The sequence below is a fragment of the Hyla sarda genome, chromosome 4 (genome assembly GCF_029499605.1).
Source record: "Hyla sarda isolate aHylSar1 chromosome 4, aHylSar1.hap1, whole genome shotgun sequence".
NCBI lineage: Eukaryota > Metazoa > Chordata > Amphibia > Anura > Hylidae > Hyla > Hyla sarda.
Genome location: NC_079192.1, coordinates 246,817,363 through 246,841,079, shown reverse-complemented (window position 1 = coordinate 246,841,079; position 23,717 = coordinate 246,817,363). Strand labels below are relative to the sequence as shown.

The window sequence follows — 23,717 nt, the reverse complement described above, 5'->3', positions numbered from 1 at the left end:
GGATGTATAATAATGGATGAAATAACAGGTGCTAACGGCTGAATAACATCCGTCAAAATAACGGCATGTACAGCCGTTTTACACCTCTGCCTACGGACTCCCACAGCCGGGACTACTACTACTCCCATCATGGAACATATTTGTTTCCATGATGGGAGTAGCAGTTCCCCGGCTGCGGGAGTCTGCCGATGGCTGGGGAGGCTACATTAGTGTTTGTACAGACTCTGTTCCACGATGGGGGTAGAAGTACAGGGGCTGAGTGATTGATTGCACCGGCTCTCACTTCTGAGAACTGATGCAATTAGAAGCTATTAAATAGGGGAGCGGGCGGCATGCTGGGCTCCCCCTCCGATGTACGATGTATTTTACTTTCATTTTTTAAATTCCCTGCCAGGAGCCCTGAATAGCCGTTATGGAGGAGCCATTCAAGGCTCCCGGCAGGGTTTTTAAACCCCCACGTGTATATGTATGATTCCCGCCCTGCCTGCTGCCCAGTCATCTTCTCATCTTCTAGCGCTGTCACAGGACACAGCAGGGACATGCCATTCCATTCCCTGCTGCTCATCTCTGTATCTGATAGAAGAGCAGCGGAGAATGGAGGGACCTTTCTCCCTTGTGCGCTGTTATAGTGCTCCATTCCTAAGAGCGCACAGCGGGGACATGTCAGTCTATTCCCCTCTGCTCATCTCAATCGGGTACGGAGATGAGCAGTGGGGAATAGACTGACATGTCCCCGCTGTGCGCTCTGATTGCGCTTGGAGCAGGGCAGCAGTGGGGACTTGTCGGGCGGCGGTGAATGAATGAAACAGCGCATAGGGGGTACAGGTCAGGTACGGGCGGCGGCGGGGAATGGAGCGCTATAATAGCGCACAGGTCCCTCCATTCTCTGTTTCTCCTCTGTCAGATACAGAGATGAGCAGCAGGGAATGGAATGGCATGTCCCTGCTGTTCACTGTGACAGCACTAGAAGATGAGAAGATGACCGGGGCAGCAGGCAGGGCGGGATTCATACATATACACATGGGGGGAAATAAAATGAATATACTTAAGGGGGAATGTGATTATACAGTAAGGCACATTGAAGTTTAAGCTCATCCGTACCTGCCATTCAGGGCTCCCGGCGGGGAATTTAAAACTAAAAGTAAATACATTGTACATCGCAGGGGAGCCCAGCATGCCATCTGCTCCCCTGTTTAATAACTTCTAATCGCATCGGGTCTCGGAAGTGAGACCTGGTGCGATCAATCTCTCAGCCCCTGTACTACAGCACCCATCATGGAACAGAGTCTGTTCCATGAACGGGGTAGTAGTACAAACACTAATGTAGCTTCCCCAGCCATCGGCAGACTCCCGCAGCCGGGGAATTACTACTCACATCATGGAAACAAGTCTGTTCCATGATGGGAGTAGTAGTAGTGTCTGCTGATGTCACCTCTTCTGAGCATGCTCAGAAGTAATAACCAGGTAAACGGATGACATAAAGGCTCATCCGTTTGCTATAGACTTCAATGTTAAAAATAATGGCCGTTAATTTACTTGTTTCTTGTGACGGAAGAAAAAGTAGTGCATGTGCCATTTTTTCTTCCGTCACAAATATCATGCGTTATTTATTACGGGCTATAACGGAAAATCAAAAAATCCCATAGACTTTAATGGGATTTTGTAACGGCTGTTTAACATCCGTTTTTAAGGCTTTAAGGCTAACGTAAGTTTATAATGGGTCTTTTAACGGAGCAACTTTATAGTGTGAAAGGGGCCTGACACTTAAAGCGTACTTCTCATAGTGCAAGAAAAAAAAAAAGTGATTGCAGGACAGTGAATTGCTCCGCTCTGTCTCTCTAGTATAGCCTCAGTTCTGCTGTCTCCAGGCCTATTGCCAGACCTCCATTTTGATGGCACCCAAAATGAGACTCCGCTATATGTCTCCCCTCTCCCTGCAGTGAATATTGCTACAATGACACAATCCATGTGGTATGGACAGGACTCCCGTGCAGCTGGTCCCAGCCCTAGAAGAATATTCACAACAAAATAGTTCCCACCACCATTGAAGGGCAAGGAGCAGCTGCATTGCAAGCATGCAGGTTCACTGTCCCTGTGTGGTCCCGCCTGCAGAATTGACACACAACCCAATAGTAATAAGAACAGTACTATACTATCACCGTTTCCTTGTCAGTGATCCATACAGCATCCTCCCTCACGTCAATGGCTTGGAGCACTTTACCACTCACGTAATCTGGCCTGCGAGATGTGCTGCCAGGCCCTAATGTTGCTCCTCTGCTTTCATGCATCTGTTTATGTATTTTCAAATAATTTTACAATATAGAAACACTAGAAAAAATTTGATTTATTTATTTAGTTTATTGGATATCTTTGATCCTGATTATTACAGCGGGAGCCCAGATGCCAATGACACAGGCCTTTGCCTGCGCAAATGTTATGAAACACCTGTATATAATAGGGGTGTGAATCGCCAAGAATTTGGCGATACGATACGAATCGCGATACCAGTGTGGTGATTCGATATATCGCGATACCTTCTAGGTGACGATACATCATGATATATCCCGATACATCGCCCACCTGGGAGCATTCATAGATCCCAATAGACGCCGCTGTCAGCTTTGACAGCGGCGATCTAGTAGTCCGGCGCACACTTTTTTCATTTTATCCCGTCCGGGCTGCAAAATAAAAGAAAACACACTTTCTCTTACCTGCCAACGAGCCCCCGAAGCTCTGGTACACTCCGGTACAGGTGTTTGGTCCCTGGGCTGTATTCTTCTTAGGCGATGTCCCGCCTCAGCTGGTGATAGGCTGAAGCTCCGTGTGACGTGCCGGGCTAACAGGAAGTAAGAAGAATACAGCCCGGGGACTGAACACCTGTACCGAAGTGTACCGGAGCTCCGGGGGCTCGTTGGCAGGTAAGAGAGAGTGCGTTTTCTTTTATTTTGCAGCCCGGACGGGATAAAACGAGAAAAGTGCGCGCCGGACTACTCCTTTAATAGCCAGCCGCGGCGATCGCCGCATGCTGGCTATTAGCAGCGGCCCCCGGCTACTGAGAACAGCCGGGGGCTGCAGAGTATGGAGCGGGCACGAGTCTGGAGCACGCTCCATACACCCAGAGCGCTGCCGCGTCAGATCCGGCCTGCCCGGCTCCACAAATGTGGAACTTGCATCTCCTGATGCCCGGGACATGCTGTTCCGGGCGTAAGGAGATACAAATTCCACATCCCTAAAAGAATCGATTCAAAAATATTTTGAATCGATTCAGTATCGCCAAGTGAAAAAATCGCGATAATCGTGCAAATCGATTTTTTTCTTACATCCCTAGTATATAATGATGGCTTTACGTAATCTATGATGCGTCACAGTGCCTTAAGGGGTTAATAGAGCTGGCAGAGTTCCCTCCATAATTAATGGTGCCAGCATTAAAAGTGCCAGTTGTGACCCCCTTGAAATTGGCACAGTTTGACAAAAAAAGCTTTGCACCCTGGCTACAGAATGCAGTTGTAAAACCTGGGCTTATGCTTCCATAGTTTGCCGCATTTCAGTTAGGCTGAATTTACATCACGGTTTGGAAGGGGGGGGGGGGGTGGCTTAAAGGGGTACTCCGGCCCTAAGACATCTTATCCCCTATCCAAAGGATGGGGGATAAGATGTTTGATCGTGGGGGTCCCGCTGCTAGGTACCCCCCGCAATCTCTCATGCAGCACCCCTTATCATCAGCCTCACGGAGCGAAGATCTCTCCATGTCTGATGACTCACGATCACAGGGCCGGAATATTGTGACGTCACGACTTTGCCACGCCCCCTCCCATAGACTTGCATTGAGGGGGCATAACATGACGTCACAATGGGGGGGAGCCGTGACATCACGATTCTCCGGCCCTGTGATCGTGAGTCATCAGACTCGGAGCGATCTTCGCTCTGTAAGGCTGATGATAGGGGAGTGCTGCAGGAGAGATTGCGGGGGTCACCAACGGCTGTCTGGGCATGCTGGGAGTTGTAGTTTTGTAACAGCTGGAGGCACCCTGGTTGGGAAACACTGCCTTAGACAGTGTATCTCTTCTTATGCTGTACCTTTCTCTTCAGTACGTGTGTGTCATGTGTGAATGAGTGTTCGAGTTGCCTAACAACCAGCAAACCACTTGTTTTATGATGTCTTTATTATTTTTTTTTTACAAAGTTTTCTTTGTGTATCATTGTTTAATTTGACTATAAATGGTGTCATGAACAGTAACAGAACATTTCCAACTACTTATAGGTTACCAACAGGCAACCCAAAAATACCCTTTTATTCCCATATACCAAATTTATTGATTTGCTTAATATATACAAGTGCCATATTCTCCTATGTATTTATTTATTTTTTTTGGCGAATATCATGACCAGCCGGTCTAATGGTCTAATAAAGTGTGCCAGCTGGAATACCCGTATTCTCTGGAGGTATAGGACAATGGCACCTGATTTAAAACCAATTTCACACGTCCCCCCTCGACATGTTTCACTACCGAAGTAGCTTTATCAAGAGGCAAGCGGGTACTGAGTTACAAAATGCCATGCTGGGGGTTTTAAAACCTCCCATCATGATGTCACAGGAAACTGAAAAAAATAAATATGGCACTTGTATACAGTATTTTAAATAAAGTTAATGTGCAGATTCAAATCAATAAAGATTGCACTTTTAAATTTGGTTTATGTGAAGAAAAGGTTATTTTTGGGTTGCCTGTTGGTTACTTATAAGTAAGTGGCTTAATAATCCACCCTCCATATATTGGTCTCCTTTAATTTGTGTAGAAAATTTTCAACATATTAGTCCTTTATGTACAAAACACAAAGTCCAATCCAACATTGTCACTTTCTAGCATGAAGTTTAGATAGAAGAGTATGGAATAGTATCTAATAGTAACTAATTCATCCATTTGAATACTGACTAATACTTCAGTGTTGGAAATGTTGCTCTTAAAATCCACAGCAAATCTGCTGAATGTGAACATGGGCTTCCAGGTGCAGAAAATACTTAACATGAAGTGTAGTACATACCTTATTTATATGGAGTATATGTGTGAATATTCAATGTATTCTGTACAGTCAGTCATGTGTTTTCTGTTTTCTCACGCTGTGCTTTCTACAGACTTGTCTTTGGTTACATTTGTGTTTCTTGTGGAGAGACCTGGCAGATGTCCCAAGTGAAAGAACCTTTTCCTCCAGGGCCTACAGGGCCTGAACAAGATACTTCAGTTGAAGAGAGCCCCTTGATCTCCCTCCCCCTGGGTAAGTCTCTGAGACATTCACATGCTTGTCTTGTCTTCCTTATTTTTCATACTTCCTTGAATTTCACATGCAGTTAACCATAAAAATGCAAGAGAATCAGTGTTCTTCCCAACATATTAAGATTAAATAGCCAGGTTGGCAGGGTGTGGTTGCATATTCCCAGTCACCATAATTCGGCATGGAATAAACTGAGAGATACAGTAGTAACTATTAACAACTGTAACTATTTGACAAAGTTTGGCAAAATCACATTGTAAATTTTCTTGAAATACAACATTGATGCACCTTTTTCCTGTATAAATAAATTGCCATCTGGGTTTTACCACTCCCTTTATCAATAGGGTGCAATCCCTACACTTAAAGGGGTACTCCACTGGAAAACATTTTCTTTTAAATCAACTGGTGCCAGAAAGTTAAAAAGATATGTAAATTACTTCTATTAAAAAAATCCCAATCCTTCCAGTATTTATCATCTGCTGTATACTACAGAGGAAGTTCTTTTCTTTTTGAATTTCCTTTCCTGACAACATGCTCTCTGCTGACACCTCTGTCCATTTTAGGAATTGTCAAGAGCAGGAACAAATCCCCATAGCAAACCTCTCCTGCTCTGGACAGTTCCTAAAATGGACAGATGTGTCAGCAGAGAGCGTGTTGTCAGACAGAAAGGAAATTCAAAAAGAAAAGAACTTCCTCTGTAGTATACAGCATCTAAAAATACTGTAAGGATTGGGATTTTTTAATAGAATACATTTACAAATCTGTTTTAACTTTCTGGCACCAGTTGATTTAAAAGAAAATGTTTTCTTTGAACGCTACCTTCACTGTTCAGACAGCGTCAGTGCTTGTAGGGAAACAGCCTTCTGACAAGGAGAATGATTGTGCTTATTTTTCAGCTAATTCTAATATTTCCAGGAAGAATGACAGGAACAGCACATCAGACATCTAAATGAAGTTGCAGCAGAATTAATACATCACAATATTTTTTTTTACATCAATAAAAATATAACTTCTGATAGCTGAGCTTCTTTAGGGCATGTTTAAAGGGGTTATCCAGGAAAAAACTTTTTTTATATATCAACTGGCTCCAGAAAGTTAAACAGATTTGTAAATTACTCTATTAAAAAATCTTAATCCTTTCAGTACTTATGAGCTGCTGAAGTTGAGTTGTTCTTTTCTGTCTAAGTGCTCTCTGATTACACGTGTCTCGGGAACTGTCCAGAGTAGAAGCAAATCCCCATAGCAAACCTCTTCTACTTGGTGCAGTTCCTGAGACAAGCAGAGATGTCAGCAGAGAGCACTGTTGCCAGACAGAAAACAACAACTCAACTTCAGCGCAAATAATTATTGAAAGGATTAAGATTTTTTAATAGAAGTAATTTACAAATCTGTTTAACTTTCTGGAGCCAGTTGATATATATAAGTTGAGATATATATAAAAAGTTGTTTCCTGGATAACCCCTTTAAGTAGTAGTTCGGGGGGTTAGACAGAGAGCAGATTCTTTCATAAGGATTTCCTTTTAAAGAAGAACCTGCAGCCTGCATTACAAGAATAGTACACTATTTTCTTTTAATATTTCACTGCAGTTGAAAAAAGTTCATTGTAGTGCATTAGCCGTTCTGTACAGCACAGAAGACAATGGCTAGTGACATTTTACTTGTATCTACTGGATTTCGCTCGAGTTCAGCTTGATCAACAAAAAAGAAAATAACCCTTCATTCTCGCATTTTCCTCTGCTTTGTGGCTTACATTTTTATTGTTCACATTTGATTTACAGCAGGTTTTCACTTATGTAACAAAGTGGTGTTTGTTATTATTTTCCTATGTAATGTAGTTGTTCCTGACTTTCACGTTTGATGTTTATACGTGGAACCTTTGTACAGAAACTGTTCTGATAAGCGGTCTCAGCGCTGATGCTATCGCACCTAATACAAAGAATATTTCTTTCTTGTAAAATATACACATACAGCTGATTTACTTCTGAGCAGTTAGCACAGCATCTCCTGGCATTGAACCCACTCCAGCTAAAAGTTTTATGGCACCATGTAGAAGTTGTGGTTTACTGCAGGATATCTATATCTCATGGACACAGCATGCTTTATCTTAATGTCTTCCCCCTATGCTCCCACAACATAGCAAGTACTGTACTCAAGTAACATCCCTGTCCCTCAAGTAACGATGGCCTCAGGTTACAATATTTTTTAACATATAATGATCTTTTCTAGACTGCCATAACTTGAAACCGCAATGCCAGAAACAATCCAAAGCTGTGAAACATGTCAGTGGCTCCAAGATCTGACCAATCACATTTGGCATGTTGCTGGTAAAACACCTGTATTACTGAGGTGCATGCACTGACTGGCTGTCTAGTTGTGCCTCTCTATAGTATGGTATAGTACTACATATCCTATACTGCCCTTTAAATGTGCCACAGTTAGCTGCTCCTCTGGACACCAGGTGAGGGTGGCTCCATTTTTCTCTTTTGGGACACTGGCTCAGATGTATCAAACTGTGTGAGAGAAAAAAATAGAGAAGGAGATTTATCATTCTTTTCATGGCTTTTGTATGACAATTTTAATTTTTTTTAAACTTTTGCTTACATGCGACCAATTTATCAAATAGTCGCACAACCTTGATAAATAAATCGCATGTAAGAAAAACCAGGGAAACCCGCTTACAAAAGCATTTTTTAAAGCAGAAAAGTTTTCTCTTATGTTAATAGCAAAGTTCTTTATTTATCCTTTATTACTAGTAGTGTTGCTAGAGAGTGACAAGGAGGGGGGGGGCGTACCACATCGGGTGACACCCTGACTGGCCTGCCTGGCACTAAATAGCTGCACTCCAACTATCCCGCAACAACTCATCCACCCTCCTCAGAAATAAAAAAAAATATTAAAAACATACTATGCCGCACCATGAATATCCGTACTCTGGAGGTTTTTTTCTTTCATTTTGAGTCTTGCGTCGCTGCGCTGAGGGCAGTGTTTACGTCAGGAAGGAGGACAGCACGGTACCAACAGGCACATAAACAATAGTGAACCACACACAAAAAAAATAAAAAAAAGAACTGCTCTGTACGTTACCCACCCAAAATGTGCATGAAGCTGTATTACTGTGGATGTTTTTTTTTTTTTTAAGGAAAAATTTTAGTGCCACATATGGGTTATTTACCTAGTCTGTAAAAATTCTTACACAATAATTTTGTCCCTTATTCTATTTTAACACAATATTTATTTTTTAATTTAGTGGGTACGCCAGCATGTACATGTCCTAAAATTAACATGATGTGCAGTGTGTATTTTCAACCTTAAAATTAATAGTTATTAGTTATATAATTTTTTTTTTCTATAATTAACATTAATGTAGTAGCTTTGTTTCATGATGCAGAACAAGAACAGTTGTTAAAGTGGGTGTTAATATCTGCAGACGTATGCACTTTCTGTAAGCCAGGTTGGACCTGGAATACATATGCCACTTTTAAATGGTTGCTGTGGGAAAATAACTCAATTTTTTTCTCTCACACAGCTTGATAAATCTAGGCCTCTGTGTGTACTAAACAGGGCCCTGAAGAAGCTCCTGTCCTCTTCATAGAAAGTAATTTACAGCTTCCAGCAGCTCTTTCTTACTTCTATATCTAAGTACCGTATTTATCGGCGTATAACACGCACTTTTTAGGCTAAAATTTTTAGCCTAAAGTCTGTGTGCGTGTTATACGCCGATACACCCCCAGGAAAGGCAGGGGGAGAGAGGCCGTCGCTGCCCGCTTCTCTCCCCCTGCCTTTCCTGGGGTCTAGAGCCCTGCTGCCGGCCCTTCTCTCCCCCTAGCTATCGGCGCCGCTGCCCGTTCTGTCCCCCTGACTATCGGTGCCGGCGCCGATAGCCAGGGAGAGAGAAGCGGCGCCGACAGCCAGGGGGAGAGAAGGGGCAGCGGCACCCATTGCCGGCGCCGCTGCCCCGTTGCCTCCCCCCATCCCCGGTGGTATAATTACCTGAGTCCGGTCCGCGCTGCTCCGCTGCTCCAGGCCTCCGTCGTGCGTCCCCGGCGTCATTGCTATGCGCTGAACGGCGCGGCGCATGACGTCAGAGCGCCGCGCCGTGCATAGCAACGACGCTGGGGACGCACGACGGAGGCCTGGAGCAGCGCGGACCGGACTCAGGTAATTATGCCACCGGGGATGGGGGGAGGCAACGGGGCAGCGGCGCCGGCAATGGGTGCCGCTGCCCCTTCTCTCCCCCTGGCTGTCGGCGCCGCTTCTCTCCCCCTGGCTGTCGGCGCCACTTCTCTCCCCCTGGCTATCGGCGCCGGCACGATAGTCAGGGGGACAGAACGGGCAGCGGCGCCGATAACCAGGGGGTGAGAAGGGCCAACAGGAGCGCTCTAGACCCCAGGAAAGGCAGGGGGAGAGAAGCGGGCAGCGACGGCCTCTCTCCCCTGCCTTTCCTGGGGGTATATCGGGGTATACACGCGCACACACGCACCCTAATTTTTTCATGGATATTTGGGTAAAAAACTTTTTTTACCCAAATATCCGTGGTAAAATGAGGGTGCGTGTTATAGGCCGGTGCGTGGTATACCCCGATAAATACGGTACTTGCTTTGCTAGTATTAGTTATCTGCTGGTTTTTCTGTAATCCTCCCTTTTTTCATATTTTTTGGTAGCTTTAGACTCAATAACCAGTTTTCCATATACTTATTGTCTTAAGATACAGTGGTCATCTTGGACCAGTTAATATTAAGGCACCACTGTACAACTGTTTGTATTATTAGTTTGGTTATATTTGTTTGCCCATGTACATGAACAGCCTGCCAAAAAGGTATGCTGACATTTACCACAAACTACTCCTGGTTGGCCCATTGAGTTTAATGAACCAAATGTAGTCTACTAGTGATTATGTTTGGTCCATTTCCCAATTGTATAATGTTTTTTATGATTAAAAGCTTAGCAGGCCATGCTTTTAAGTGCTGCAGGGATCTGGACTGAACATAGTCACTAGTATGCATGTTTGCATATTTTCCTGTCAAGTTGCCAAAAAGTGAAAATGTGAATGCACATATTGGGCCATATATAACCAGACTATTGTTATTGGGGATCAGTGCAGAAATTGAAGTAACTCCAAAGGGTTCACATACATTTTCTCTCTGCACTGTGGACGTTTACTTAACAATATGAACAGTACAGCTGTTGTACAGTACAGTGTTACTTTGATTGTGTTCCTCTAAAACTGTGTTCTTGTTGTTGTCTAAGTCAAGATTTATTATTAATCAACGCAGAAATCTGTGGCGTTCCCAAGGGTTCACTTACTTTATCTGCCAATTGTATTCTTATTCTGCTATCTAAGGCCTTTTTTCCCCCAGCATATTTTTTATCAGTAGCATGTCCATATTTTCCAGTGCATAATGCCAAGTCTTTGTTAAGCTAGGGGTTTATCTTATTCATTGAGGCCTGTGAAGAATATTCAGAATTCTAAACCATCCGTGTACTATGTGAAGTACATCACCATGTCGTCAGTATTACATCTGTATATCTAAGGGTCTGTGTTACCTATCTCAGTTTACTCCATAAAATGCAGCTTGTGTTATAGATCCCTAATTCATGCTGATGCAGTATGACCCTATTACAGCTGTATAAGCAGAGCTGACTTGTATTTTCTACAAGAATGTTCCTTGAAACTGGTCTGAATATAAAAAAAGAACAGAAAACGAATCCGCCTTCAGATACTCCTAGGACATACATGGAGTGCTCTTGTTCAGGTCTGCATGTATCTCCATATGTACTTACCTTTACTGGTTATAGCCCAGTCTTTTCGGAGCAGTGGATAGGTTCCTTTATTATGTCTTCTTTTAACCTTTTAAATGACCCTTAGTGCCTCCCCTGGCATAAGTGAAGAGACCAGATATTGTTTGGATATAACCCCTTAATGTCTGGCGTATTGGGGATGAATTTGAGATGCACTGCTTTTATGTTTCGAAGGAGAAGAGGTTGTGATTAAAACATTTTATAGGTCTAAATGTCTTGTCCATAGAAGAGAAGTTAGGGGTTTAGTATCTAGTTGCTGGTTTATCTGGAAAAGAAATGTTTAAAATGGAGAACTGTAAATAAGCTTCAGTTTTACATGTGTCCTGTAAAGGGGCTGGTGTGAATGTCTTTCTGCAGGTTTGTGGACTTGCTGTCAGAGAAGTCAGGGTTATAGTTGCAGCTCAGCCCCTTCAGTTTGGAAGGCCCCGCTGGCACGTCTGCTGTACAGTGTGAAGTCATGAGTTAATGTCTTTGGCGTCCTAGTCACTGATTATAAAGCTGAAATGCCAGATGTGTACAGGAAATAGTCATGAATTTCAAGTGTATCTTTCTCTGAAACTTTTGGGCACTTTCTGCACTAAAGTTCATTTCGTTATTTATTTACTGGATTTCTTGTCAAGCTGGTTTTCATGATTGGGGAACTTACAAAAGACCTCAGTTTCGGATTTCTGCAAGATATTTGTTATTACACTGCTTGAATGGCAACTCCATGGACTTCTGTGGTGTTTGGCCCTAGTTAAGAATATTGATATAGAATACATTACTTTGGGCTTCTTTTATGCACTATTTTATATGTGTCTTTTTTTAACTTCATGCTTTTTGCAACTACTATATGTTCAAATATGGAGTTTGTTCAAAATGTATTTATTGGAAAATTATAATAACATGTTGAGTGTATTTGTAATGTATATTTAGTAGATACTAATATAGTAGTACTCTTGTAGCTGTTTGCTTTCCTGCAATTCCATATACAATGGTAGTTCAAGGCTTAGTAGTTGCCATACATGCCTCTGTCCTGTCCTACCTATTAGAGTTTGCACTGCCAAGACATCTGGAGAAGGACCTAGAAGTCACAGGATATTATGCCTTCTATTTTAAAAACTAATATTTTGTAAACCAATACTTATATGGACTTATTTCCAACATTGCCCATTCAGTGAATCTGTAATCTACTGTACCTTAACCCCTTAAGGACCCAGCCCATTTTCACCTTTAAGGACCCTGGCATTTTTTTTTGCACATCTGACCACTGTCACTTTAAGCATTAATAACTCTGGGATGCTTTTACTTTTCATTCTGATTTGGAGATAGTTTTTTTTTTTTTTCATGACATATTCTACTTTATGACAAAAAAACAGACCCACAGAGCACTCCGTAGTGCAATAAATTTAGGGTGAGTAGATCGTTAGATAAGAAGTAAAAAACTTGCTCACCTGGTGGTTGTGCTGACAATCAGGCACAACGCTGGTAATGGCATGTAATGGATTCTCCACGATGCAGCCGATCCCTCCACCAAGAAATGGTGTTTCAGATACAGAACAATTCCTCCAACCACAGCGGGATTCAAACAGGCGCAAGCATGAATAGCAGTGATAGTAGCAAGAGCACTTAGGCATTAGGTACAGTAATATAAAATTATTTAATGAAGAACAACGCGTTTCAACGCCAGGGCCGGCATCTTCCTCAGGTTATCAACAATCTTGAGAACCTGAGGAAGACGCCGGCCCAGGCGTTGAAACGCGTTGTTCTTTATTAAATAATTTTATATTACCGTACCTACTGCCTAAGTGCTCTTGATACTATTGCTGCTATTCATGCTGGCGCCTGTTTGAATCCCGCTGTGGTTGGAGGAATTGTTCTATATTCTACTTTATGTTAGTGGTAAAATTTCATTGATCCTTGCATAATTTCAAAATTTGATGCAAAAATTTGAAATTTAGCATTTTTTTATTTGAAGCTCTCTGCTTATAAGGAAAATGGATATTCCAAATAAATTATATATTGATTCACATATACAATATGTCCACTTTATATTTGCATCATAAAGTTGGCATGTATTTACTATTGGAAGACATCAGAGGGCTTCAAAGTTCAGCAGTAATTTTCCAAGAAGTTTTCAAAATCAAAATTTTTCAGGGACCAGTTCAGTTTTGAAGTGGATTTGAAGGGCCTTCATATTTGAAATACACCATAAATGACCCCATTATAAAAACTGCACCCCTAAAAGTATTAAAAATGACATTCAAAAAGTTTGTTAACCCTTTAGGTGTTTCACAGAAATAGCAGCAAATTGAAGGAGAAAATTCAAAATCTTCATTTTTTTTACACTCGTATGTTCTTGTAGACCCAGTTTTTAAATTTTTACAAGGGGTAAAAGGAGAGACATCTTCCTAAAATTTGTAACCCAATTTCTCTTGAGTAAGGAAATACCTCATATGTGCTCTGTGGGTGCACTACAAGGCTCAGAAGGGGAAGATTGTAGGATTTTGGAGAGTGATTTTTTTCTGAAATGGTTTTTGGGGGCATGTCACATTTAAGAAGCCCCTATGGTGCCAGAACAGCAAAAAAAAAAACAAAAAAAAAAACGGCCTACTATTTTGTAAACTACACCCCTCAAGGAACGTAACAATGGGTCCAGTGGGCCTTTAATACCCCACAGGTGTTTGATGACTTTTGATTAAAGTTAATGTGTAAATTATTTATAATTTTTATTTTTTTCACTAATATGATAGTTTTCCCCCAAAATGTAAAATTTTTACAAAGGGTAATAGGAGGAAATTCCCCCCAAAATTTGTAACCCCATCTCTTCTGAGTATGTAAATACCCCATGTGTGGACATCAAGTGCACTGCAGGCACACTACAATGCTCAGAAGAGAAGGCGTCACATTTGGCTTTTGGAAAGCAAATTTTGCTAAAATGGTTTTTGAAGGGAATGTCGCATTTAGGAAGACCCTATGGTGACAGAACAACAAAAAAACAACAACATGGCATACTATTTTGGAAATTACACCCCTCAAGGCATGTAACAGGGGGTGCAGTGAGCCTTAACACCCAACAGGTGTTTAATGAACATTTATCAAAGTGGGATGTGAAAAGGAAAAATTTTATTTTTTTACACTAAATTGCTGGGGTTACCCCACATTTTTCATTTTCACAAGTGATAACAGAAGAACATGTCACTGTAAATTTGTAAGTACATTTCTATGGAATAAGGACATACCCTATATCTGGGCGTAAACAGCTCTGCGGGTGCACACTGGTCTCAGAAGAGCTGGAGCGCAGTCATGGGCCTTGAGCTTTTACATAGCTGCCTATGGAGCCAGAACAGCAGGACCCCCACCACCCTCAAGGAGCGTTACATGGGTTAAATTACTAAGAAGGGGTACAGTGGGATGTAAAATCATAAAAAGGGTTTTGTTCCCAGAATGATGACCCAGAGCATAGCCAAAACTAAAAAATATGCCCACCCAATACCTTATGCTCTGAAACATCATTCTGGGAATGTGATTTGTGTGGCCGTCTCTAACCTGTTGCCACAAATGTGCACCCGCTCAGGTGGAGAGAGAGCGCTGCGTATTTGAGGCAACATAAAAAAAAGTCCTTGATGATAGTGACACAGTGACCCATACCCAAAAAATACCCCCAGAGGTCTTATCATTTTTTATTTATTTATTTAGTTTTTTGGGCAATTTTGTGGTTTTATGGGGTTAAAACTTGGAATGTACTCTGGACTTAGTACATTGGGAAAATTAAAATGAAAAGGGAAAACTTAGCACTGCATGGAAGTGTGATACTCCTTGAAGCAGTTTTTAATGCAGAGGCCCGGATGATCAGGGCAAGTGTCACATTGAGTGGTGGTGTCCTTCTGTATCCCCCTCTTGTGATACACTCTGCATTTTTTTCGGGATCATCCCTTCTTTCTAGTGTGGGGGACCTATAACTTCAGATCCTTGGGTATTCCGGCCTGCTCTTTCCCGGTTGCCAAAGATCAGGGCCCTTAGGACTTCTTCTTGGAACTGGAGGAATGTCCCTGTGTTGCCAGCGTACTGGGACAGTACAAAAGAGTTATACATGGCAACCTTTACCAAGTAGACCGCAACTTTTTTGTACCATACTGGGGTTTTCCGCCTGAAAGATCAACTCCCCCCCCCCCCCCTTATACTGATAATGCGGGGTCATGACGCATTATCAGTGTAATGGAGGCATTTCCGAAAGGCCTCGAACCGCTTCCGTGTCATGGCCATACTGTAAAGCGGGGTCTGGTAGAGGACGTCCCCGCTCCAGTACTGCCTTACACTGGGTTTTTTGACCAGGCCCATATGCAGCACGAGGCCCCAAAATGTCCTCATTTCAGCTGCACTGACGGCATACCATTCATTGGACCTAGTGAAAAACGAATTAGGGTGGTGGGCGATGAACTGTTTGGCATACAGATTTGTCTGCTCCACCATTCGATTGACAAAGCTGTCACTGAAAATGTAACTAAAATAGTAAATTTCAGTGTATCCAGCTGTGTCAATCCGGATTCCTGAGTCACCAACAAACTCAGGAATCTGTGGCTGATTACCCGCTGGGGGTCTCCAGACAGGTCCACCGGGAGGGAGCTCCGGTAAGATCGTCTTAGGGGTCGGACTCCTACTACAAGTGGCATGGACGCTCGTACTAGTGCCGGCCACTGGGTCACTTTCATGGGGAGTGCATGGCCTCGCCTGGTGGCGTCTCCGCCACCGTACAAGGGACTCATCATCAGTGCTAGATGATGAGGTGGACGAGGAAGAACACAGGAAAATAGGATCTTCCTCGTCCTCACTGGCAGATTCGGAGTCAGAGGTAAAGTGTATTGGGGAGGCGGGAGAGTATGTAGTGTGTGTGCTTGGTGTAACTTTTGTATATAACGGTGTGTGATTATAAATCACACACCGTTATATGGGAAAAGTAAAACTCTGCGGCCCCCCCAAAAAAGGGGGGGGGGGACAAATGCAGTGCCATTAACCCCTAATAGGGCTTGGGTCATGCTGAAAAATCTGTTGCGGCCCCTTGAGGACCTATTAGGGGGTCAGGGGGGATAAAAAAAAAAAGTTTTACTTTTTTTTTTTTTACTTTTACCTCCTACCTGTCCCTTTACTAGAATTCTAGCATTCTCACCCTGCACTATACAGCTTCTCTTCAGCCCTCAGGGGCACAGATCTTCAAAGAGGGGCGGTCCCTGGCTCCTTCTCACAGCTCTGCCCGCTGTCTGAACGCGGTGGGCGTGCAGAGCTGTGAAAAGGAGACATTAACCCTCCCCTGCTGGCGGCTGTTGGTCGGATTATCCGATTCGGATTATCGTCCGACAAATCAAAGTGCTCCTGGGGGGGGGAGCGGGGGAGCGGGGGATAGGAGGAGTTGCCACCTCCCCTTAGATACAGGAGGCAGGGACCGGAATTCCCACGGACATACAGTTACGCACTGGATCCTCAACTGCCAGGGCGTACCCATACGCCCTGGGTCTTTAAGGGGTTAAAGAAGCTTAGTATGACTCCAAGAAAAACATTTCATAATGAAGGCCACATTCTGCCTGGAATATGTTTTTACTTTACCTGACTGTATTCTGGGTGTCAATGAAAAGCCTGAGATCAGTCCCTTCTGTAAAAGTTATAGCTCATGTTATTGCTGTCTTCAGGGTAACTTCTGAGCCCTGTGGAACATCTTGGTTCGAAAGAATCCAGGCTAGGAAACAATGTAACATCCATCAACATTGATAAACAGTTTCTGACTGCAGAATGCTTTGTAGAGCAGTCTATATTCTACCATGAGTACTCACACAAAAACATACAATGAAATTCCTGGTTATGCAGTTTCTTTATACAATGGTCCCTCAAGTTACAATATTAGTTGGTTCAAGGTTTATCATTGTATGTTAAGACTATGACTCTATGGCTAACACTATGGAAACCTGGCAATTTGTTCTGAACCTCCAAAATGTCATCTCAAAATTGGAAAAAGTAAGGATTATAGAAAAAGAAGTAGCTAATATACACATATACCATGTCCTTACATATAAAAGTAAGAAAGAGCTGCTGGAAGCTGTAAACGACTGTCTATGGCTTCTTCAGGTCCCTGTACAGTACATACGGTGTTCCAAAAAAGTAAAATGAAGCCTCCCTTATCTGGTGTCCAAAGGAGCAGCTAACCCAGGCACAGATGAATAGTAGTACAGAACATGTAGTACTTATTTGTATTGTAGAGAGGTGCTACTAGACAGCCAGTCAGTTCATGCTCTTTGGTGATACAGGGGTTTTAGCCGTGAATTTCCCATTCTGATGTGTCAATGGCTGGAAGAACTGACCAGTTTCGCAGAGCTGTACTGTGCATAGTATCGTATGATGAGTATGGTTTTAAGTTACACTAGTCCAGAAAAAAACTTTGAATGTTAAAAATATTGTTACCTGAGGCCATTGTAAGTTGAGGAATCACTGTATACGTGTATTGTATCCAGCTTTCTATCCAACATTTATTGAACTTCTTTTTTTTTTTTATATTTTATTTTGGCTCTCATAAAGGTTCTCCCACCAGCAGCACTTTTTCCCTACTTACAGGATAGAAACAATGTGAATGTTTGTAGAGGGTCCAGCTACTTGCACCCCACCCTCTTTTGATCTAAAAAAACAGGAGTCTTTTGTCGAAATAGAGCATCAGTGAAGAGCACACAGTGCTGCATATTTTACTGTCTGTGAGAGTGTTAAAGATGGCTAAATACTATATTCAACTATCTTCAGTGATTCTTTAGTGTATTGAGGAGCACCATGCATGCATGACCTCCACTTCATTCCAGTGAGACACTTGGGACCCCTATTCCCAAGATCACAGGGGTCTAAGCAGTCAGATTCATAGTGATCATACACCTATTCTCTATCCTGTGAGAATGTGACAATGCCTTTTAAAGCATTTTACCCATGGTTCAAATACATGGTTTTATGTAAAATGACCAGTATATGTCGCATTATTCTCACATTATCTTATACCTTCACATTCACCTCTGTGATGTCTGGTGACAGTAGCCTTTTTGTTATGTTGCACAATTTATGTCATTGTCAATTGGCTCTGTCCATTAATAGTCTATTTCAAAGAACAAGATATAACTCTGTATTGCTTGTACTGGGGTCTATTTTGGCGAACAAGTGAAACAATCTGTGAGAACCTTCCATCTAAACTGTAATATGTGAAATATTTTTAAATCTAACCTATTGTTAAGCCTCTTATTACAGCAAACATATAGAATATTTGCAGTGCCTATAATTTAGTATTTCATGTGGCCTTTCAAATAATTGCAAGGTCTACAGCACCAGTCAGTTAAGTTACCTTTATTAATTTCCATTAAAATCAGCATACAAAAGGTAAAGTGAAATGTGCAGCAGATATCACCATGGCGAGCCTGTCTCCCTGTGTTTTGACGTGTTAAAGGAAAACTGTCAGATATTACTGGTGGATAGAGCGTGAGACGCTGATTCCAACGAGCCCTACCTTGGTTGGATCCGCCCGACCGTTCACCCACAATAGTAGTTTTATTCTATGTGTTTCTCTTGCTATAACTGGCACGAGCGGGGCTTCTGCAGGTTAACTGGCACTGATGTCAGCGCCGCTTATGAATATTCATCCCACCTCCCTACAGTTAGGATCGGCGAAGAGAGGGAGAACGGGAGGGAGTATGAATATTCATAAGCGGCGCTTACATCAGTGCCAGTTAACCTGCAGAAGCCCCGCTCATGCCAGTTATAGCAAGATATACACATAGAATAAAACTACAATTGCGGGCGAACGGCCAGGCGGCTCCAGGTAAGGAAGGGCTCATTAGAATTAGCGTCTCCCGCACTATCCAACACTAACTGTGGATAGTACGGGAGAAAATATCTGACAGTTTTCCTTTAACCCCTTAACGACGCAGGACGTATATTTACGTCCTGCGCCGGCTCCCGCGATATGAAGCGGGATCACGCCGCGATCCCGCATCATATCGCGTGGGTCCCGGCGCTAATCAACGGCCGGGACCCGCGGCTAATACCACACATCGCCGATCGCGGCGATGTGCGGTATTAACCCTTTAGAAGCGGCGGTCAAAGCTGACCGCCGCTTCGAAAGTGAAACTGAAAGTATCCCGGCTGCTCAGTCGGGCTGTTCGGGACCGCCGCGGTGAAATCGCGGCGTCCCGAACAGCTGATCGGACACCGGGAGGGCTCTTACCTGCCTCCTCGGTGTCCGATCGACGAATGACTGCTCCGTGCCTGAGATCCAGGCAGGAGCAGTCAAGCGCCGATAATGCTGATCACAGGCGTGTTAATACACGCCTGTGATCAGGATGAGAGATCAGTGTGTGCAGTGTTATAGGTCCCTATGGGACCTATAACACTGCAAAAAAAAAGTAAAAAAAAAGTGTTAATAAAGGTCATTTAACCCCTTCCCTAATAAAAGTTTGAATCACCCCCCTTTTCCCATAAAAAAAATAAAACAGTGTAAAAAAAAAAAATAATAAACATATGTGGTATCGCCGCGTGCGTAAATGTCCGAACTATAAAAATATATAATTAATTAAGCCATACGGTCAATGGCGTACGCGCAAAAAAATTCCAAAGTCCAAAAAAGCGTATTTTGGTAACTTTTTATAACATTAAAAAATGAATAAAAAGTGATCAAAAAGTCAGATCAAAACATACCAATAAAAACTTCAGATCACGGCGCAAACAATAAGTCCTCATACCGCCCCGTACGTGGCAAAATAAAAAAGTTATAGGGGTCAGAAGATGACATTTTTAAACGTATAAATTTTCCTGCATGTAGTTATGATTTTTTCCAGAAGTGCGACAAAATCAAACCTATATAAGTAGGGTATCATTTTAACCGTATGGACCTACAGAATAATGATAAGGTGTAATTTTTACCGAAATATGCACTGCGTAGAAACAGAAGCCCCCAAAAGTTACAAAATGGCGTTTTTTTTTTCGATTTTGTCGCACAATGATTTTTTTTTCCGTTTCGCCGTGCATTTTTGGGTAAAATGACTAATGTCACTGCAAAGTAGAATTGGCGACGCAAAAAATAAGCCATAGTATGGATTTTTAGGTGGAAAATTGAAAGGGTTATGATTTTTAAAAGGTAAGGAGGAAAACGAAAGTGCAAAAACGGAAAAACCCTGAGTCCTTAAGGGGTTAAAGGAGATGGCTCACAATGATCATATCTGCAGCACATTTCACTTTACCTTTTGTATGCTGATGTTAATGGTATGAATAAAGGAAACTTTTAACTGACTTTGCTACCTATGGTTGGAGAGGATCGTTTTTCCCACAAGCACAGGAAAGGTGAGAGATACTTTTACTTTTTTTGTATTTTACCTTTCAAATAAATGGCTGTCCATGAATACAAGGACAGCTTGAGTCCACAAGAACAGGGGCCTGATTCATAGAGGGGGGGGGGGGGGGCGGGAGGGATGTTCCTGAGTGGCCCTATTAGTACCTATGGACACAGGTTATCCTCAAGAGACAAGCCCTCTAAAATTTGGACATGCCATTGAGCATCTGGACTGTTAGGTTTTACCAAGATAAAGCATTAACTGATTTATACCATCAGAGTAACCCACTTTCTTAATGCAGGACCACTCGCTGTACACCGTTATAGCTAAGAAAAACTACCTCTTTCTTTTGCTTGTGAAATATTTAACTACATTTATTACATGATCACATGATGACACGCCCCCTCCATGTATCCCATAGACATACGTGGAGGAGGCGACGGTCGCGACTTCCTGCGGGGTCTGAACAACTGCTTCCGGCAGGCTGCCCAGGGCCCCGTTCAGGAGATCACGGGGGTCCCAGCTGTCGGACCTCCACGATCTAGAACTTATCCCTTATCCTTTGGCTAGTGGATAAGTTATTTTTCACTGCACTACTCCTTTAGTAAACTGGAAAATATATGGTATTTTCATTTTTAAACAAGATTCACAAGAATACGGGTGCCAATTACATCATAATTGTGCCAAATTATAATGCTAATTTACAAAAAGAAATGTGCCATTTTTGGTATAAAATATTAGTTTAAATTTCTGTCAGTCATGACAGGGCATAAAGAAAAGGGTGTCTCAGTTCAGTAATTCAACTTTCAGTGTACTACTGATGAATCTCCTTATCGATCCAATATTAATACCTGGAAGCTCTTTTTGCATTTTCGATGGAATATGTTACTGCAGTGGCCAGGATTTTACATTAATATTGTGTTTCTGTGATTATTTTTTTTCCATATGTGATGCACAGGATTTGAAGCTGCACATTTGAAGCTGTGTTTAGTTATTTCGTGTACATAGAACTCTGCAGCATAAAATGCAGCTTCAAATTCTTAGCATCAAATGTGCCCAGGATACTGTACATGTTAATAGACCCTAAGGACAGTTCACACGTCCTTATTTTTTTGCTGCAGATATGCTTCAGCAGATATTTATGCCCTGCGGGCTGCAAATCTGCATCAAAATATGGACAAAGATACAACATCCAACACATATTTGATGTGTGACGTCACGCTCCGCCCCTCAATGCAAGCCTATGGGAGGGGGCTTGATAGCTGTCACGCCCCCTCCCGTAGGCTTGCATTGAGGGGCGGAGCGTGACGTCACACGCCGCCGGCCTTGTGGCCGTCGGTAATCAGACCCGGAGCGCACACGCTCCGGGGACTGATTACAAACGGGGTGCTGCGTGCAAGATCACGGGGGTCCCCAGCGGCGGGACTCCCGCAATCAGGCATCTTATCTCCTATCCTTTGGATAGGGAATAAGATGTCTAAGCACCGGAGAACCCCTTTAAAATTATGTAGAAGTTGGATCGGTGCTGCCATTGCGGAGATACAGATGTTATTAGCCTGCATTGCTAGTATGGTATTTAACTCCCTTTGCACAGTAGAAGTGGGAACTGGCATATCACCATCCCTGCCTCCGTCCCCTCTCCCCCATATGCCTGCCCACCTTGCGTTTGCGAGGGCAAAGGGAGTCCAATGAATATTGAAGTAGGTGGGCAAATAGGAGCAGAGGACAGAGGCGGGGATGCTGTGTATGCTAACTCCATTCATTATTGCGCAAAGGGGGTAAATTACTATACTAGCAATGTAGGCTAATATTGCCTGTATTTCTGAAATGGCGATATCAATTCAGGTGAGTTTTATATATCATTTTAATATGGTTCACCCGCACCATAACCCTGTGCATTGGGTTTAGTGCGGGTGAACCAGCTGTCAGTTTCCCTTTAAGTTCAGTATTAATTTCTGCAAGAAAGAAAGAATGTCCAGCGCGCACACGTATAAAACCGAGCTGCTTTATTGCATAGTTGTATGACTAAGGCCTTGCGGGCCGAAACGCGTTACGTTACCTGAGTGTCCGATGTTTCCTATGGCAACTATGCAATAAAGCAGCTCGGTTTTATACGTGTGTGCGCTGGACATTCTTTCTTTCTTGCACATATTTGGACCCAGTCCTGGTCCTGTCCCTGCGCTGAAGCCTGGGGTGGAGCTGGTTTGACTTGTTTGTACCTTCAGTATTAATTTCTCTACTTCTCCTCACAAGTAAGTTTTTTTCCGGGCCTGCCATGGATGGGCTTCAAATATGATGTTGTTTTTTGGCTGTAAATAATGAAGTGAACAATTTTTTTGTTCCCAGGACTGTTTTTTGTTGGGTTCACATTAGGGATGTCCCAATACCATTTTTTTTATTTATTTTTTTTAAGACCGAGTACGAGTACCGATACTTTAAAGGGGTTATCCACCTTAAGGTGATTTTAGTACTTACATGGCAGACAGTAATGGACATGCTTAGCAAGGATCTGCGCTTGTCTTCGGGCTAAATGGCTATGTCATGAGATTGCCATAATACTGTGACTAGCTTTTTGTGAACTGGTATTTCCTGTTTGACTTTTTTCTTTTTTTGACTAGCAATTTCATTTTCCCACAATTTCATTTTCCCACAATTTCATTTTCCTCCCTCCCACACATCAGCCACCACACCCATTGAAACATAAATGAGCTGCATCCATTCAAAGACCTGTAGTTTTCAATCAGGGTGCCTACAGCTGTTGCATTAGTTGCAGATTGATCTCTCTCCCACCAAGCGATTGCTCCACCCATTGAAGCAGACAGGCTCGCTGTCATCAGCTGACTAGTGAGGTCAGGTCTCGGCTGCATTGCAAGCTGGAAATAATCTGAGACAACAGTCATTTTGTATGCTGTTAAAAATAAATATTAGGGTAAAATTCACATAAGAATTATGAGAAAACCATCACACACAGGTACAGACACTATATTATGAACTACACTAACTTTACAGCCCCTGTAGCATAGTCAAATAAAAAAAAAATCGTGGAACACCCCTTTAATTCTAGTACTTGCCGATACAAAGTACGAGTACTTTTATTTTAGAGGGAATCTGACACCAGGGTGACACGGTTTCTGGCGCTACTTACCGTGCTGATATGTGGGTTCTTGTTGTGTGCAATGGAGGCGGCTGCTGTAGTATAAGCCAAGATTTCTCTCTTCTCCATTGGGCAGAACAGGGAATCTGCATTGGCAGCAAAACCGATGTCTCCGGAGCGATTGTGCTGATGATCACATGGTGAGCAGTGATAGAAACCAGGTCACCTGCACT

At 42.7% G+C, this 23,717-nt stretch overlaps 1 protein-coding gene across 3 annotated transcripts in view; it reads left to right on the top strand.

Annotated features, from left to right (window-relative positions):
* The window catches only part of MDFIC (MyoD family inhibitor domain containing), a 164,142-nt gene that overhangs the window by 15,807 nt on the left and 124,618 nt on the right, over nt 1-23,717 (top strand). For 2 of the 3 annotated variants that reach the window (XM_056573861.1, XM_056573860.1), the window contains exon 2: nt 5,132-5,271. In XM_056573861.1, the coding sequence (XP_056429836.1) occupies nt 5,178-5,271 (94 nt within the window). In that variant the 5' untranslated portion in view covers nt 5,132-5,177. Of the gene's footprint in view, nt 1-5,119; nt 5,272-23,717 lie in introns of all 3 variants that reach the window. The other variant, XM_056573864.1, reaches the window with a different exon arrangement.